Source organism: Salmo trutta, chromosome 5 (genome assembly GCF_901001165.1).
Source record: "Salmo trutta chromosome 5, fSalTru1.1, whole genome shotgun sequence".
Taxonomy (NCBI): Eukaryota; Metazoa; Chordata; class Actinopteri; order Salmoniformes; family Salmonidae; genus Salmo; species Salmo trutta.
This window is the reverse complement of record NC_042961.1, coordinates 27,692,957-27,710,705: the sequence shown is the minus strand read 5'-3', so window position 1 is coordinate 27,710,705 and position 17,749 is coordinate 27,692,957. Positions and strand designations below refer to the sequence as shown.

Below are 17,749 nucleotides of genomic sequence, written 5' to 3'. Positions count from 1 at the left end.
GAAAGCCTGCAGAGTTCTGTCATACTATCCAGGTCGATGCCCAAACAGGTCGAGGATCTACTTTTAAAAATCGACCTTTCCAGAAATAAGTCTCTCACTGTTGTCGCTTGTTATAGACCCCCTTCAGCCCCCAGCTGTGCCCTAGACACCATATGTGAATTGATTGCCCCCCATCTATCTTCAGAGTTCGTACTGCTAGGTGACCTAAACTGGGATATGCTTAGCACCCCGGCCATCCTACAATCTAAGCTAGATGCCCTCAATCTCACACAAATTATCAAGGAACCTACCAGGTACAACCCTAAATCCGTAAACAAAGGCACCCTCTTAGATATCATCCTGACCAACTTGCCCTCTAAATACACCTCAGCTGTCATCAACCAGGATCTCAGCGATCACTGCCTCATTGCCTGTGTCCGTAATGGGCCAACGGTCAAACGACCACCCCTCATCACTGTCAAACGCTCTAAAACACTTCTGTGAGCAGGCCTTTCTAATCAACCTGACCCGGGTATCCTGGAAGGATAATGACCTCATCCCGTCAGTAGAGGATGCCTGGTTGTTCTTTAAAAGTGCTTTCCTCACCATCTTAAATAAGCATGCCCCATTCAAGAAATGTAAAACTAAGAACAGATATAGCCCTTGGTTCACTCCAGACTTGACTGCCCTTGACCAGCACAAAAACATCCTGTGGCGTACTGCACTAGCTTCAAATAGCCCCCGCGATATGCAACTTTTCAGGGAAGTCAGGAACCAATATACACGGTCAGTTAGGAAAGCTAAGGCTAGCTTTTTCAAACAGAAATTTGCATCCTGTAGCACTAATTCCAAAAAGTTTTGGGACACTGTAAAGTCCATGGAGAATAAGAGCACCTCCTCCCAGCTGCCTACTGCACTGAGACTACGAAACATTGTCACCACTGATAAATCTACGATAATCGAGAATTTCAACAAGCATTTTTCTACTGCTGGCCATGCTTTCCACCTGGTTACCCCTACTCAGGCCAATAGCTCTGCACCCCCCGCTGCAACTTATATATAGATTTTTTCTATAGTGTTATTGACTCTGTTTGTTTTTACCATGTGTAACTCTGTATTTTTGGTCGCACTGCTTTGCTTTATCTTGGCCAGGTCGCAGTTGTAAATGAGAACTTGTTCTCAACTGGCCAATGTGGTTAAATAACCAACAACAAAAAAAGTTTTTTTCAACAGGACAATGATCCAACACATCTCCCGAGTTACCTCTGCTGCAGAAGATAAGTTCATTAGAGTTACCAGCCTCAGAAATTACAGCCCAAATAAATGCTTCACAGAGTTCAAGTAACACACACACACACACAATCTCAACATCAACTGTTCAGAGGAGACTGAGTGAATCAGTCCTTCATGGTCAAATTGCTGCAAAGAAACCACTACTAAAGGACACCAATAAGTGGAAAAGAATTGCTTGGACACAAGCAATGCACATTAGACAAGTGGAAATCTGTCCTTTTGTATGATGAGTCCAAATTTGAGATTTCTGGTTCCTACCGCCGTGTCTTTGTGAGACGCAAAGTAGGTTAACGGATTATCTCACCATGTGTGGTTCCCACCGTGAATTAGGAGGAGGATGTGATGGTGTGGGGGTGCTTTGCTGGTGACACTGTGATTTATTTAGAATTCAAGGTACACTTAACCAGCATGTCTACCACAGCATTCTGCAGCGATATGCCATCCCATCTGGTTTGCGCTTAGTGGGACTATCATTTGTTTTTCAACAGGACAATGACACACCTACAGGCTGTGTAAGGGCTGAATCAGATGACGAGGCCTCCACATTCACCCGACCTCAACCCAATTGAGATGGTTTGGTATGAGTTGGACTTGAAAGTGAAGGAAAAGCTGCCAACAAGTTCTCAGCATATGTGGGAACTCCTTAAAGACTGTTGGAAAAGCCTTCCAGGTGGAGCTGGTTGAGAGAATGCCAAGAGTGTGCAAAGCTGTCATCAAGGCAAAGGGTGGCTACTTTTAATAATCTCAAATATATTTTGATTTGTTTAACACTTTTTTGGTTACTATATGATTCCATATGTGTTATTTCATAGTTTTGATTAGCTAGCCATCACAGGCTAGCTAATTTGACACCCACCAAGTTTGGGGCTCACTAAACTCAGAATTACTATTAGAAAAATTGGATTACCTTTGCTGTTCTTCGTCAGAATGCACTCCCAGGACTTCTACTTCAACAACAAATGTTGTTTTGGTTCCAAATAATCCATAGTTATATTCAAATAGCTCCGTTTTGTTCGTGCGTTCAGGTCACTATCCGAAGGGTGACGCGCAAGCACATTTCGTGACAAAAAAAAAATCTACATATTCCATTACCGTACTTAGAAGCATGTCAAACGCTGTTTAAAATCAATTTTTATGCTATTTTTCTCGTAAAATAGCGATAATATTCCAACCGGGCAATGTTGTATTCATTCAAAGGCTGAAAGAAAAAAATGGAGTAGTCTCGTGAACGCGCATCTCAGTCTCACTGTCCCCAGGCTGACCACTTACAAACTCTGCTGCTGTACTTTGCCCAGAGACAGCAGACACCCCATTCCACTTTCTGGCGGCTGTGAGAGCCAATGGAAGCCTTAGAAAGTGTCACGTTACAGCACAGATGCTGTATTTTCGATAGAGATGCAACAGAAGGACAACAAATTTTCAGATAGGGCACTTCCTGTATGGAATCTTCTCAGGTTTTGGCCTGTCATATGAGTTATGTTATACTCAGAGACACCATTCAAACAGTTTTAGAAACTTTAGAGTGTTTTCTATCCAAATCCACTAATTCTATGCATATTCTCGTTTCTGGGCAAGAGTAGTAACCAGTCTAAATCGGGTACGTTTTTTATCCAGCCGTGAAAATACTGCCCCCTAGCCCCAATTAAACAGCTTGGAAAATTCCAGAAAATGATGTCATGGCTTTAGAAGCTTCAGATAAGCAAATTGACATCATTTGAGTCATTTGGATGTGTACGTGTGAATGTATTTCAAGGCCTACCTTCAAACTCAGTGCCTCTTTGCTTGACATCATGGGAAAATCAAAAGAAATCAGCCAAGACCTCAGAAAGAAATTGTAGACCTCCACAAGTCTGGTCCATCCTTGGGAGCAATTTCCAAATGCCTGAAGGTACCACGTTCATCTGTACAAACAATAGTACACAAGTATAAACACAATGGGACCACGCAGCCGTCATACTGCTCAGGAAGGAGTCGCATTCTGTCTCCTAGAGATTAACAAACTTTGGTGCGAAAAGTGCAAATCAATCCCAGAACAACAGTAAAGGACATTGTGAAGATGCTGGAGGAAACAGGTAGAAAAGTATCTATACCCACAGTAAAACGAGTCCTATGTCGACATAACCTGAAAGGCTGCTCAGCAAGGAAGAAGCCTGCTCCAAAACCGCCATAAAAAAGCCAGACTACGGTTTGCAACTGCACATGGGGACAAAGATCGTACTTTTTGGAGAAAATAGAACTGTTTGGCCATAATGACCATCTTTATGTTTGTAGGAAAAAGGAGTAGTCTTGCAAACCGAAGAACACCATCCCAACCATGAAGCACAACTGTGGCAGCATCATGTTGTAGGGGGTGCTTTGCTGCAGGAGGGACTGGTGCACTTCACAAAATAGATGGCATCATGAGGACAGAAAATTATGTGGATATATTGAAGCAACATCTTAAGACATCAGTCAGGAAGTTCAAGTTTGGTCACAAATGGGTGTTCCAAATGGACAATGACCCCAAGCATACTTCCAAAGTTGTGGCAAAATGGTTTAAGGACAACAAAGTCAAGGTATTGGAGTGGCCATCACAAAGCCCTGACCTCAACCCTACAGAAAATGTGTGGGCAGAACTGAAAAAGCGTGTGCGAGCAAGGAGGCCTACAAACCTGACTCAGTTACACCAGCTCTGTCAGGAGGAATGGGCCAAAATTCACCCAACTTATTGTGGGAAGCTTGTGGAAGACTACCCGAAACGTTTGACCCAAGTTAAACAATTTAAAGGCAATGCTACCAAATACTAATTGAGTGTATGTAAACTTCTGACCCACTGGGAATGTGATGAAAGAAATAAAAGCTGAAATAAATCATTCTCTCTACTATTATTCTGACATTTCACATTCTTAAAATAAAGTGGTGATCCTAACTGACCTAAGGCATGGCATTTTTACTAGGATTAAATGTCAGGAATTGTGAAAAACTGAGTTTAAATGTATTTGGCTAAGGTGTATGTAAACTTCCGACTTCAACTGTATATTGTCTATGTATTTTATTTCTTTATGCATGTATCCTTTTTCTAATACAGAAAGTAGGTGCCAAAGTATCCAAAAGCTCTTGAGAAAACAGGTTAGAAATGAAGACAAATGCAAAGATGAATAATTAAAATAATTAATTAAAATGAATACATTCTCTCAAAAGGTGTTGGTACCTGACACCACTCTCTCCACATGGCAAATATGATAATTATTCAGAAGTCAATGGCCTACAGGATGGATACATTTATATCAGAGCATATATTGTACTGTAAATATTTGGTTAATTTTACAGAGGCTACCAGTATTTACCATGTCCTCTCTGTCAGGTAAAATTTTCACATTTCCAAAGGAGTCTGACATTGATCATGTGAGGCTACTGACAAAAAGGGAGAAAACTATTCTTCTGTGACAGTATGTCTAAGGTAATCAATGTGATATTCCATACTTCCATATGTGTTTGTATTTCACATTAGAAAGCTTTGCAATGCATATTGGCAAATACCATGGTGTGAGCAGCAGTCAAAAACCTTTGAAATGATTATTTTCTTTATCAGTGGTAGTGCTTGGTAAATAAGCTGTTAATAATATGTATATTTAGCATTTAGTTAATTTCAGCTGCATAATGTAATTCCAAGGTCTAGCTAATGTTTGTATTATGAACCTCTTAAATGTATTTCACAGATGTCAAGTGGGTGTTCTCTCTTCTCCATGGCAACTCCAACAAGCACCAATGACTTTCTATTGTTCAAAAGAGTCCAATGGTGCCATGCAGCTACCTGTCAGATATGTGGGAAGTGCATTCACAGGGCTGCCAGGCAAGCAGAACATGTGGATGTCTCTGTGTGGGAGCTGGGACTCCGCCACCGGACTCAGTCAGGTTTGGATCAATAGGAAGCCAAGTGCAAGGAAGCTGGGATACACTGCGGGGAGTGTGGTGAATGGTAAACCCATCATAATCCTAGGTCAGGAGCAGGATGCTTATGGTGGAAATTTAAAAAAAGGGAAAGCATTACTTTCCTAAAGTAACGTCCTCCAATGAATTTAATACAATTATTTTAAGGCAAGTCCCCAGTCTTTCTAACTGGGTTCAGGAACAGAGGGGATGGCAACCTGATTGAGAACGGTGTGATTGCTTTTTAAGTTGGCACCCTGGTAAAGATAAAAAAACGTTATTTGGGAAGGCAAACACACTCAATTTATTTAAAAAAAGAAGTCAACCAAATCAGTTATTCAAAGACAACTGAAACTGTATTTTTTTTGTTAATTTACAAAACATTAAAATCATGTAAACTAAAAGGTACAGTAATTGATGTACACTGGTCTGTATGAACTCTGTGATTACCTGGGTTGTCTTCTTACAATATGCAAACACTTAAGTTAAAACGTTAACCTAACAATGTTTGCTTAAAATAATTTTGAGTTCAGATAAATAAAAACATCTGGAAATGGTAACCTTATCCTGACCGTTGAGACATTACAGGAGCACCAACAGATAGGGTTGCATTAGAGCCATCCAGTGATTGGTGGACAAGGTACACACCAAAGGTCACCTAAAAAACAAAATCACAACAACACATTTACAGCATACTCACTGAATGGCCAAAATGGTAGTGAGAACAACAGACAACAAGCCTAAAAATGTATCCAAAATGGGGTCCTTCGGGAATAAGGGATACTGTATATTGAATACTCTGCTGTGTGCTTTCCTTGTCAGTTAATGCTCTTGTTTTTTTATGTACTCTACCTACCTTTAGTCTAAGGTCAATGACATGGACCGTTGCAAATGCAGTCGACCCAGTAGTAAGTCAGATAACGTGTCATGGGATAGGGACTATCTGACACACCAACCCTGGAACATATTGTCACACTTTGAAATTAAACGCAACCCCCCCCCCACTGACCTTCCCCTTGCGATAGGCAGAGAGAGACAGAAGAGGCTCTTTGGTCTTGACTCCTGTGTTCTGATCAACCCCGATCATCTGGCATCTGCCACACCGACCTGCCACCTTCACGTCATATCACAAAGAGTTGATGCAGTTAAAGATTGTTGTTACCATTTCAGTAATACGTGTCACCATATATGAAAACCAAACTGCATCCTCACCTGGAAATGGGTGTTTCCAATAATCAAGTGTGACCAATCATCTTCCTCAAATGGGTCCAACCCAGAGATGACTAAATTGGCACGAAACCGACTAATAAGCTCATGGATGTCAAGAGGCTGATGGTCAGAGGATTCCTGTCTGTCCCATAGTGGTTAGATAAACAAGGAACAAGAAAAAAGGATGGCTCACATTAATCAATAACAAAAAGGTTTACCTATGACGATCTTTGTACATGTAATTCACTAGGCCTACATACTGTATAATTTAGTATGTCACAAATTCCAAATGTGCTCCACCAGGAATGTGTGAGGCCCGTAGGCATAATAACATGTTATACTATACCTGCTGGTGATGTGTCTCTGAAGCAAATCAACACTGGCATGGTTGATCATTAAGTACTGGGCTTCATTCACCAAGGAGAGGGCAGTGGACGAGACCCCTGGGGCAATCACAAAAAAGTAAAAATCATTATGAATTAAAGTGAGCAAAGAAATCCCATTGGGGTAAAGTAAATTCCAACATTCTTGCATACAAAATAGATTTTTGCAGACAATAGGAATTACTGAAGAAACCATTATGATGGATACTCTAGTATGGTATCTGAACTTAAGTTTACCAAGGACATTTCCCTTTCACCTTTTTCATGGCCCTTTTTCATGTTGCGAATAAAATCAGGACTTTGCCTCTTCAGACGACAAGGCTGTCCAAGGAACTCTGAGAGCCATGATGCAGCTTCATCGCCACAATCTACTGTTTGCACCCTTGGGAAGGAGAGAACACAATAACAACCACTACAACATTTCTGAATCAAGGTGATGGTCAAATACAGTGCCTTGCAAAAGTATTCATCCCCCTTGGCGTTTTTCCTATTTTGTTGCATTACAACCTGTAATTTAAATAGATTTTTTATTTGGATTTCATGTAATGGACATCCACAAAATAGTCCAAATTGGTGAAGTGAAAAAAATAACTTGTTTCAAAAAAGTCAAAAAATAAATAAATATGAAAAGTGGTGCGTGCATATGTATTCACCCCCTTTGCTATGAAGCTAGTAAATAAGATCTGGTATATATGTGTGTATATATATATATATATATATATATATATATATATATATATATATATATATATATATATATATATATATATATATATATATATATATATATATATATATATATATATATACACACACACACACCTGCGCTGAAAGGCCCCAGAGTCTGCAACATCACTAAGCAAGGGGCACCACCAAGCAAGTGGCACCATGAAGACCAAGGAGCTCGCCAAACAGGTCAGGGACAAAGTTGTGGAGAAGTACAGATCAGGGTTGAGTTATAAAAACAATATCTGAAACTTTGAACATACCACGGAGCACCATTAAATCCAAAGAATATGGCACCACAACAAACCTGCCCAGAGAGGGCCACCCACCAAAACTCACAGACCAGGCAAGGAGGGCATTAAAGACAACAAAGAGACCAAAGATAACCCTGAAGGAGCTGCAAAGCTCCACAGCAGAGATTGGAGTATCTGTCCATAGGACCACTAAGTCGTACACTCCACAGAGCTGGGCTTTACGGAAGAGTGGCCAGAAAAAAGCCTTTGCTTAAAGAAAAAAATAAGCAAACACGTTTGGTGTTCGCCAAAAGGCATGTGGGAGACTCCCCAAACATATGGAAGAAGGTACTCTGGTCAGATGAGACTAAAATTTAGCTTTTAGGCCATAAAGGAAAACGCCATGTCTGGCGCAAACCCAACACCTCTCATCACCCCGAGAACAACATCCCTACAGTGAAGCATGGTGGTGGCAGCATCATGCTGTGGGGATGTTTTTCATCGGCAGAAACTTGAGAAACTGGTCAGAATTGAAGGTATGATGGATGGCGCTAAATACAGGGAAATTCTTAAGGGAAACCTGTTTCAGTCTTCCAGAGATTTGAGACTGGGTTCACCTTCCAGCAGGACAATGGTCCTAAGCATACTGCTAAAGCAAACCTCGAGTGATCTATGGGGAAACATTTAAATGTATTGGAATGCCTAGTCAAAGCCTAGACCTCAATCCAATTGAGAATCTGTGGTATGATTTAAAATTGCTGTACATCAGCAGAACCCATCCAACTTGAAGGAGCTGGAGCAGTTTTGCCTTGAAGAATAGGCAAAAATCCCAGTGGCTAGATGTGCCAACCTTATAGAGACATACCCCAAGAGACTTGCAGCTGTAATTGCAGCAAAAGGTGGCTCTACAAAGTATAGACTTTGGGGGGTGAATAGTTCTGCATGTTCAAGTTAAGTTTTTTTGTCTTCTTTCTTGTTTGTTTCACAAATAATATTTTGCATCTTCATTGTGGTAGGCATGTTGTGTAAATTAAATGATACAAACCCCCCAAAAATCAATCTTAATTCCAGGTTGTAAGGGAACAAAATAGGGGTGAAAACTTTCGCAAGCCACTGTATGCTTATTTTAAGTGATATGTTATACCATCTGAAGTCAATGTGGTAGACTTCTGGTAGACCAACGATTATGAAAAAATTGATTATAATAAATACTGTATGTCATTCCTGACACTGATCATACATGTCTTTCAAGCCTACTATAGATTTTCTACAAAGACATAGCTAGTAGTTTAATTATTATTATAAAATAAAAAACTCACCTGTCACCACACATCTTGCTTTGACACACCCCATGACTCTGGTGTGGCTCACTGTAGTTTTCCAAAGGGACAGAAATAGTGTCCATTCCTGAAAGATAAGAGGAACTCCTTTAGAAGAGTTTAAAAAAAAATGTATGAAATGTATGACTAAAATGTACGTGAGGGGTGCTGCTGAATAAAGATTCCTGGAGTGTCACAACAACAAAAAAGACTATATATTTGTAATGTCTGACCTGAGGCCTGCAGAAGCAGTGTGCTTGAGGGCAGGTAGATCTGCGGATGAATGAGGCATAAGCGTGGTTCTCTCTTTTGGTTCAGACACACTCCATTACCATTCACCACCATCCAGCCCCGGTCATGGAGCAGACCCAGAGGGCCCACTGGCCAGTCAGTCACCTGCATAAACACACATCACAATTAAAAACACAGAAGAAGTAAGAAGTCAATTGATACAGTATACCGATAGGCGCACACATTGTAATTGTGTTGAGTTGATGAAAGTCATTCTTACCACAAATATCCAACAGGTAGATCTCTGTGACTTTTATCCAAACATAACATGGGTATTGGAGAACGATCATAATTTGCATTGTAGATTTAATAAGAGCAAAACAATACTGAAAGAGAAATGTGCACAAACCTCAAACGCTGCACAGGATTTGATTGGATATATGTAGATATTAGTCAGATACTGGGCCTTCCCTTGGCTCTTTGCTTCCTTGGTGATGGCCTTGCCTCCATATTTGTTCACAACTGGATCTGTAGAGGCACGCTCTCTATTGTCTATGTGGTTAGGTTTCCCATTGGTAAGCATAGTAAGCAGACACTGACTGGAACCTTTAGAAGAGGTGTTCGATTTCAGTCTGTCTAGTTTCTCTTTGTCCACTTTGACTGGTTTCTCCACAAAGCACTCCACAACGAAGTTCAAGAAGTTTTGGCAGTCCTGGAAGGTTGACATGTAGCCGAAGGATACACGCACAGATCCCGTTGGACGACCGTCAACCAGGTCTATGTTGTCTCCACAGACATGACCCGCCTTGAAGAAAACAGGAGTGAACAACAGTATATTAGGATGAATAATTATCTTTATCGTCTTTTATCGTCGTCTTTTGCACAAACACGCGCGCAATGACACCTCAAATTCACTACTCACCTGTAGGTTGCTCTTCACGTCTTGATTGGTGATGCCAAGGAAGAGCTGACAGGCACCTGTGTTGCAGAAGCAACCTGTCCGCACATGGATATTGAAAAGACTAGCCAGCTTGTCCACCTGAGAAGAGAAAAAGAAAAATGGTTAGAAATGTTAATCAATCAGCAGATTTTTTTGTTGTTGCATTCATAATACCCAGGCTATGTTAATTATGAATTGACTTGGTAAACTCCTCTTTCACATATGTTTGGATGTGCAAAATTACTAAACGCAAACACTGTAGGGCGCAGTGAATCAAATAGGCTCATTTGAGTGAACCTGAGAGTATCCAACTATTTCTCCGTGACAGTCCGTCAAGTTGAAGTTGAGGATGGCTCCCTGCGTGCTCGGGTTCTCAAACTCGCTGTCGGAGTATATCTGAGCAACTGGTTGTCCGTTGCCATGGCAAAGGCTAGACAGCAACATGTAAGTATAGCGTGCTAAACCAAATGTATGCAGCTGGACCTTGTCCATGCCTCCTGAAGGTGAAAAAAAAGGAAACAAGGTTACAATACAATAAAAGCTTAAAAAGGTTATATTGACTCAATTCAATCTCTGTAGAATATTGGTCCATTCCTTACTGATGTTCAAAAGATTTCTGTCATACTGATGTAATGAACAACCACTCAACCAATTGAATTATTTTAAATGCACAGGTCTTACTTTGATACTTAGTGTAATGGCAGATGATACTGATGTATTATAATAGCAACTTCACTTTGTTTCATCCGTGCCTTTAAATTATTCATATGTACATACCTGTGAGTGTGTGTAGAGCATCAAAACTATGATTTAGAGCAATGATGTCCAGGAAAGAGATAGTGCCATCTTCAAACCTTAAATCAGAAAACAAACAAGGTTTATCACAAAAAAAAGTATCAAACAATACAATATTATCCTCTCTAAGCCAGGCTCATTCAACTTTATAAAGAATTTTTGTGCATTCACATCCATGATATAATTGCAAGGCTCATGGAATAGTTTACCGGTGAGCAATATTTGGCGTTGGCACATAATAGCTCTCCCCTGCTAGGTAGGCCGCTGCTGTCCCCCCACCAAAGTATGCTTTTCTTAGGAGGGCAGCTGTATCATTCCGGACCAGAAGAGCCCCTAAACCTGTGGGGAAGCCAAACATCTTATAGAAGGAGAAGGGAACAAAGTCCGCTGGGTGCTCCTGCAAATCCAGCGGAGAGCAGCTGGCAAAAGAGGCAGCATCCAGCAGGACAAACCACCGGCCCTGGCTGTCACACGCTGGGTAGAGCTTCCTCGCCTGGATGCCCCTCACGTACCCCAGGGAGTACTTTCTGCCAGAGAAATTGCTCTGTGCTGGATAACAGAAGAGGTGCGGTGTCTGGCAACTTCTGCATTCACTCTGGGCTACATCTTTGGCTCTGGCCTCTATCTCCTCGGGGGAGACAGGTAGAGAAACTACTCCCAGTGCTGAAGTAACTCCTCTTATACCGACCACCGAGGTATGATTATCAGTCAGATAGCAGAACTGACTGGCTGGCTCCGTAGCAGTGGGAGGCCTCCAGGGAAAGCTCTCAGCGACTAATTTGAGAGCTGCCGTACAGCCAGAGGTGAAAATCACTGAGTATTTGTCAGGAGTGGTGTTAAAATGCTGCAATATCCTGCAAGAAAATACATTTCTATTCAGGACATATCCTCAATAGCAGGGCATAAATAAGTGTTCACACAGTCACATTCATTCGGATGAATAATGATGAGTAATTATTTCTGCGAAAGGAGAGGCATTAGCTACCTGTATCTGACATGCTCTACTGTGTCATGCGTCAGTCTGCTGCTGGGGTTATGGCTGTGAGGGTTGCCTAAAGACAAAAATATTAAAAGAATAGAAGAATATATTACATCGGGATACAGGTGTATTCATACACACAATTGAAGTCGGAAGTTTACATATACCTTAGCCAAATACATTTAAACTCACAATTCCTGACATTTAATCCAAGTAAAGATTCCCTGTTTTAGGTCAGTTAGGATCACCACTTTATTTTAAGAATGTGAAATGTCAGAATAATAGTACAGAGAATGATTTATTTCAGCTTTTATTTATTTCATCACATTCCCAGTGGGTCAGAAGTTTACATGCACTCAATTAGTATTTGGTAGCATTGCATTTAAATTGTTTAACTTGGGTCAAATGTTTCGATAACCTTCCACAAGTTTCCCACAATAAGTTGGGTGAATTTTGGCCCATTCCTCCTGACAGAACTGGTGTAACTGAGTCAGGTTTGTAGGCCTCCTTGCTCGCACAAGCTTTTTCAGTTCTGCCTATATTTTCTATGGGATTAAGGTCAGGGCTTTGTGATGGCCACTTTTTGTTTCATCAGACCAGAGGACATTTCTCCAAAAAGTACGATCTTTGTCTCCATGTGCACTTGCAAACCGTAGTCTGCCTTTTTCATGGCAGTTTTGGAGCAGTGGCTTCTTCCCTGCTGAGCAGCCTTTCAGGTTATGTCAACATAGGACTCATTTTACTGTGGATATAGATACTTTTCTACCCGTTTCCTCCAGCATCTTCACAAGGTCCTTTGCTATTGTTCTGGGATTGATTTGCACTTTCGCACCAAAGTATGTTCAACTCTAGGAGGCAGAACGTGTCTCCTTCCTGAAAGGTATGGCGGCTGTGTGGTCCCATGGTGTTTATACTTGCGTACTATTGTTTGTACAGATGAACGTGGTACCTTCAGGCGTTTAGAAATTGTGGAAATCTACCATTTTTTTCCTGAGGTCTTCGCTGATTTATTTTGATTTTCCCATGATGTCAAGCAAAGAGGCACTGAGTTTGAAGGTAGGCCTTGAAATGCATCCACAGGTACACCTCCGATTGACTCAAATTATGTCAATTAGCCTATCAGAAGCTTCTAAAGCCATGACATAATTTTCTGGAATTTTCCAAGCTGCTTAAAGGCACAGTCAACTTAGTGTATGTAAACTTCTGACCCACTGTAATTGTGATACAGTGAAGTATAAGTGAAATAATCTGTCTGTAAACAACTGTTGGAAAAATTACTTGTGTCATGCACAAAGTAGATGTCCTAACCGACTTGCCAAAACTATAGTTTGTTAACAATAAATTTGTGGAGTGGTTGAAAAATAAGTTTTAATGACTCCAACCTAAGTGTATGTAAACTTCCAACTTCAACTGTATGTATGTATGTATGTATGTATGTATGTATATATACAAACACACACACACACACACACACACACACACACACACACACACATATATATATATATAAACAAACAGAAAACCCAAAGGCAAGTACATTGGAATACCAGCCTTTGAAAGGGTGTTAATAGAGGACCCGGCAGCCTATTTAGTTGATGAGGAGAAACAACAGTCTCAGAGTAGGAAGTTCAGGTGCAAAAATAGGAGGAATTTATTTACAGTGCAGGACGTGAAAAAGACTGGATACAAAGTTGAGTATTTAAAAAGTGTATTAGGAAAAATAGTTGACAAAAATAATATAAATAAATAAATAAATAACATGGCAAAACGCCCATAAACTCACACATCTGAGTTTGGCAGAGGTAAAGAGCGTAGGGCCGGTAATTGAAAGGTCGCTGGTTCGAATCTCTGAGATGACTAGGTGAAGAATCTGTCGATGTGCCCAACAGCAAGGCACTTAACCGTAATTGCTCCTTTAAGTTGCTATGGATAACAGCATCTGCTAAATGACTAAAATGTAACTGAATGTTACCTCAACAAACAGCTCTCCATGAATAAGGAGAACGGGGATCCAAAAAGGACCTGCCCTAACCTGGCATACAACTTTAAACAGGTCATTTCTCAATAGACAGTGTTAATAATACGCTTGAATGGTAATACAATAGACATGCAATGGCCAATACTTAACTCAATGAAAACAAGGGCATCATTTACATAAACAGTCTAAAAATGTACATAGCAATTCCAGATTGCCCCTTCAATAGAATTATGTCATTCTTTTTACACTTTTAACAACTCGGCACATTATATCAGTTGAACCTAATTATATTTGGTATGTGAGGAAAGACTCACCATATACATTCCTGGAGATATCCTGATAGAATTCTCTCACCAGTGACTCAGGGTATAGTGTTGCTCCAGCATGATCCAGGTATGTAATGCCTGTCAAAAAGTTGGTTTTGGAATTTGAGAAATCTTAGTAATGAGTTTCTTTGTTGATAATCACTTATGTGCATCGAATAAGAACACGTGCACCACTTAGTGGTAAGTAGACGTATTGCCATAAGCACACACAACAACATATACAGTAGGCCTGTGTTACAATGTGCTGCACAGGTTTGCGTTGAATCAGCATAAGTTGATTTACTAACTTTAAACACGTTTTGCGCTGTGACTGAAGCCTTACGTAAAAGTACTGTACCTTTAGTCCTTGAGAACTCCCGTTCTATTACGTCTTTGAAGTCACTCTTATAACCGTAATGACTCCAAACTTCCTCGAAGCTCTCAAACGTGCACAGTTGATTAAAATTCAACGATTCCTTCTCCGTGGCCTCTTGCAGTGGCATTTTCGCGTCTACCTACCTAAAATGTAACTTTGAAGTTCTGTCTACAACGTAACTTGCACATGTCGAATGACAGTAGTGGTAGCTAAGAGACAAACACTTACTCATTGACAAAGTTCTAAGTCCACACTGCATCTCTGACGGACAGTAACAGTCATTTGTATCTTAACGATTTACCTCGCGTTCAACAGATCAAGATAAGGGGACTAAGATAATACTAGGTCTATGACTGAGACAGCAGGAAATGGAATACAACATCAACTACAGTACGTATGGAAGTGGACTGAGTCTGTCAATAGGGGGCAATAAGTGAGAAAAACATATTACTGGCTAATGAAAATGAAATACTGTTGCTGTTATCAATGATTTAGTGTGTTAACCAGAACAATTAAAATTCCTATTCAGTCAAGACCAATTATTTAAATGATTACTTCATCGGCAGTGTGCAAGTTTAGGCAGGAAATGCCAACAACGAACAGTGAGCCATCATACTCATGCATTCCAAAACAAATAATGAAAGAAAAAGCATTGTAAGTTTGAATTTTGTTAAGTTAGTGTGGGGGAGAGGTGGAACAATGATTGTTATCGATCTCCTGGCATTGACAACTTAGATGGAAACCTACTGAGGATTGTAGCTGAGTCTAGACACTCCTATCTGTCATATCTTTAATCTGAGCCTAGAGGAAAGTGTTTGTCCTCAGGCATCAAATCACATTGTATTCGTCACATCCGCCGAATACAAGTGTAGACCTTACAGTGAAATGCTTACTTACGAACCCCTAACCAACAATGCAGTTTAAAAAAATATGGATAAGAATAAGAGATAAAAGTAACAAATAATTAAAGAGCAGCAGTAAAATAACAATAGCGAGACTATATACAGAGGGGTACCAATACAGAGTCAATGTGCGGGGGCACTGGTTATTTGAGGTAGTATGTTCATGTAGGTAGAGTTATTAAAGTGACTATGCATAGATTTGGCATGGAGGGAAGCCAAAGTCATTCCGCTACCCAAGAATAGTAAAGCGGTCTTTACTGGTTCTAAAAGCTGACCTATCAGCTTGCTGCCAACTCTTAGCAAACGGTTGGGAAATAAATGTGTTTGACCAAATACAATGCTATTTCTCTGTGAACAAATTAACAACAGACTTTCAGTATGCTTATAGAGAAGGGCACTCAACATGTACTGCACTGACACAAATGTCAGATGAGAAGATTGTGGGAGCTGTACTGTTAGATTTCAGTGCAGTCTTTGATATTATTGACCATAACCTGTTGAAAAAATGTATGTGTTATGGCTTTTTAACCTCTGGCATGTCATGGATTCAGAGCTATCTATCAAATAGAACACAGAGGGTTTTCTTTAATGGAAGCTTCTCTAATGTTAAACATGTAAATTGTGGTGTATCGCAGGACAGCTCTCTTGGCCTTCTACTCTTTTCTATTTTTACCAATGACCTGCCACTGGCATTAAGCGAATCCTGTGTGTCCATGCCAATGATTCAACCCTATATGTGTCAGCAACCACAGCTAGTGAAATCACTGCAACACTAAACAAAGAGTTGCAGTCAGTTTTAGAATGGGTGGCCAGTAATAAACTGGTCCTGAACATCTCTAAAACTAAGAGCATTATATTTTGTACACATCAAGTTCTAGACCTCAGCTGAATCTGGTAATGAATGGTCTGGCTGTTGAGCAAGTTGAGGAGACTAAATTACTTGGTGTTACCTTAGATTGTAAACTGTCATGATCAAAACACCACACTCCACAAAGCAGGTCCTGCAGGCTCTAGTTTTAGCTTATCTTGATTGTTGTCCAGTCATATGGTTAAGTGCTGCAAAGAAGGACCTACTTAAGCTGCAGCTAGCCCAGAACAGAGCGGCATGTTTTGCTCTTCATTGTAATCACAGGTCTAATATCAATATGCATGCCAGTCTCTCTTGGCTAAGAGTTCAGGAAACACTGACTGCATTGCTTCTAGTTTCTATAAGAAACATTAATATTGTTTGTACAGTGAACTTAAACACAGCAGTGACAAACACAAATACCCCACCAGGCATGCCACCAGGGGTCTTTTCCCAGTCCCCAGGTCCAGAACAAATTCAAGGAAACATACTGTATTATACAGAGCCGTGATTGCATGGAACTCCCTTCCATCCCATATAGCGCAAGTGAACAGCAAACCTGGTAAAAGAAACAACTAATAAAGCAATACCTCACGGCACAACGCCTCTCCCCAATGTGACCTACTTTTTTGTGTTTATATTGACATGTATACTACTAGTCAAAAGTTTTAGAACACTTACTCATTCAAGGTTTTTTTTTTTTTTTACTATTTTCTACATTGTAGATTAATAGTGAAGACATAACAACTATGAGATAACACATATGGAATCATGTAGTAACCAGAAAAGTGTTAAACAAATCAAAATATATTTTATATTTGAGATTTTTCAAATTGCCACCCTTTACCTTGATGACATCTTTGCACACTCTTGGCATTCTCTCAACCAGTATCACCTGGAATGCTTTTCCAACAGTCTTGAAGGACTGTTGCTGAGCACTTGTTGGGTGCTTTTCCTTCACTCTGCGGTCAGACTCATCCCAAACCATCTGAATTTGGTTGAGGTCAGGGGATTGTGGAGGCCAGGTCATCTGATGCAGCACTCCATCACTCTCCTTCTTGGTCAAATAGCCCTTGCACAGCCTGGAGATGTGTTGGGTCATTGCCCTGTTGAAAAACAAATGATAGTACCACTAGCCCAAACCAGATGGGATGGCGTATTGCTGCAGAATGCTGTGGTAGCCATGTTGATTAAGTGTGCCTTGAATTCTAAATAAATCACAGACAGTGTCACCAGCAAAGCTCCCCCACACCATAACACCTCCTCCTCCATGTTTTACGGTGGGAAATACACATGCAGAGATCATCCCTTCACCCACACCGCGTCTCACAAAGACAGCGGTTGG

The 17,749-nt window shown here is 40.5% G+C and overlaps 1 protein-coding gene and 1 pseudogene across 4 annotated transcripts; one reads left to right on the top strand and one right to left on the bottom strand.

Moving 5' to 3' along the window:
- Positions 1-4,288: 4,288 nt before the first annotated feature.
- On the bottom strand, positions 4,289-15,040 carry LOC115193986 (molybdenum cofactor sulfurase). 4 transcript variants are annotated; one of them, XM_029753189.1, is made up of 16 exons: positions 14,638-15,040; positions 14,289-14,378; positions 12,003-12,069; positions 11,227-11,871; positions 11,000-11,076; positions 10,520-10,719; positions 10,205-10,321; positions 9,692-10,087; positions 9,285-9,447; positions 9,052-9,139; positions 7,031-7,155; positions 6,737-6,833; positions 6,394-6,532; positions 6,191-6,295; positions 5,743-5,839; positions 5,320-5,438 (listed from the first exon to the last, which is right to left on the bottom strand). In XM_029753189.1, exons 1-15 carry the CDS (start codon positions 14,780-14,782, stop codon positions 5,744-5,746), a joined length of 2,550 nt encoding a protein of 849 aa, XP_029609049.1. In that variant the 5' UTR covers positions 14,783-15,040; the 3' UTR covers positions 5,320-5,438; position 5,743. The 4 variants fall into 4 exon arrangements, 3 of the variants coding, with proteins under 3 accessions (XP_029609048.1, XP_029609049.1, XP_029609047.1); XM_029753187.1 differs by having other exon boundaries at positions 5,348-5,438; positions 5,754-5,839; XM_029753188.1 differs by having other exon boundaries at positions 4,289-5,839.
- LOC115193475 (serum amyloid P-component-like) lies at positions 4,588-5,344 on the top strand (annotated as a pseudogene).
- Positions 15,041-17,749: the final 2,709 nt, after the last annotated feature.

Coding starts and splice junctions, on each gene's coding strand:
- LOC115193986 (XM_029753187.1), bottom strand. CDS start 14,782: ATGCCACTGCAAGAGGCCACGGAGAAGGAATCGTTGAATTTTAATCAA. Junction 14,379..14,637: donor GGAGTTCTCAAGGACTAAAG/GTACAGTACTTT, acceptor ACTTTTTGACAG/GCATTACATACCTGGATCAT. Junction 11,077..11,226: donor ACGCCAAATATTGCTCACCG/GTAAACTATTCC, acceptor TTCTGATTTAAG/GTTTGAAGATGGCACTATCT.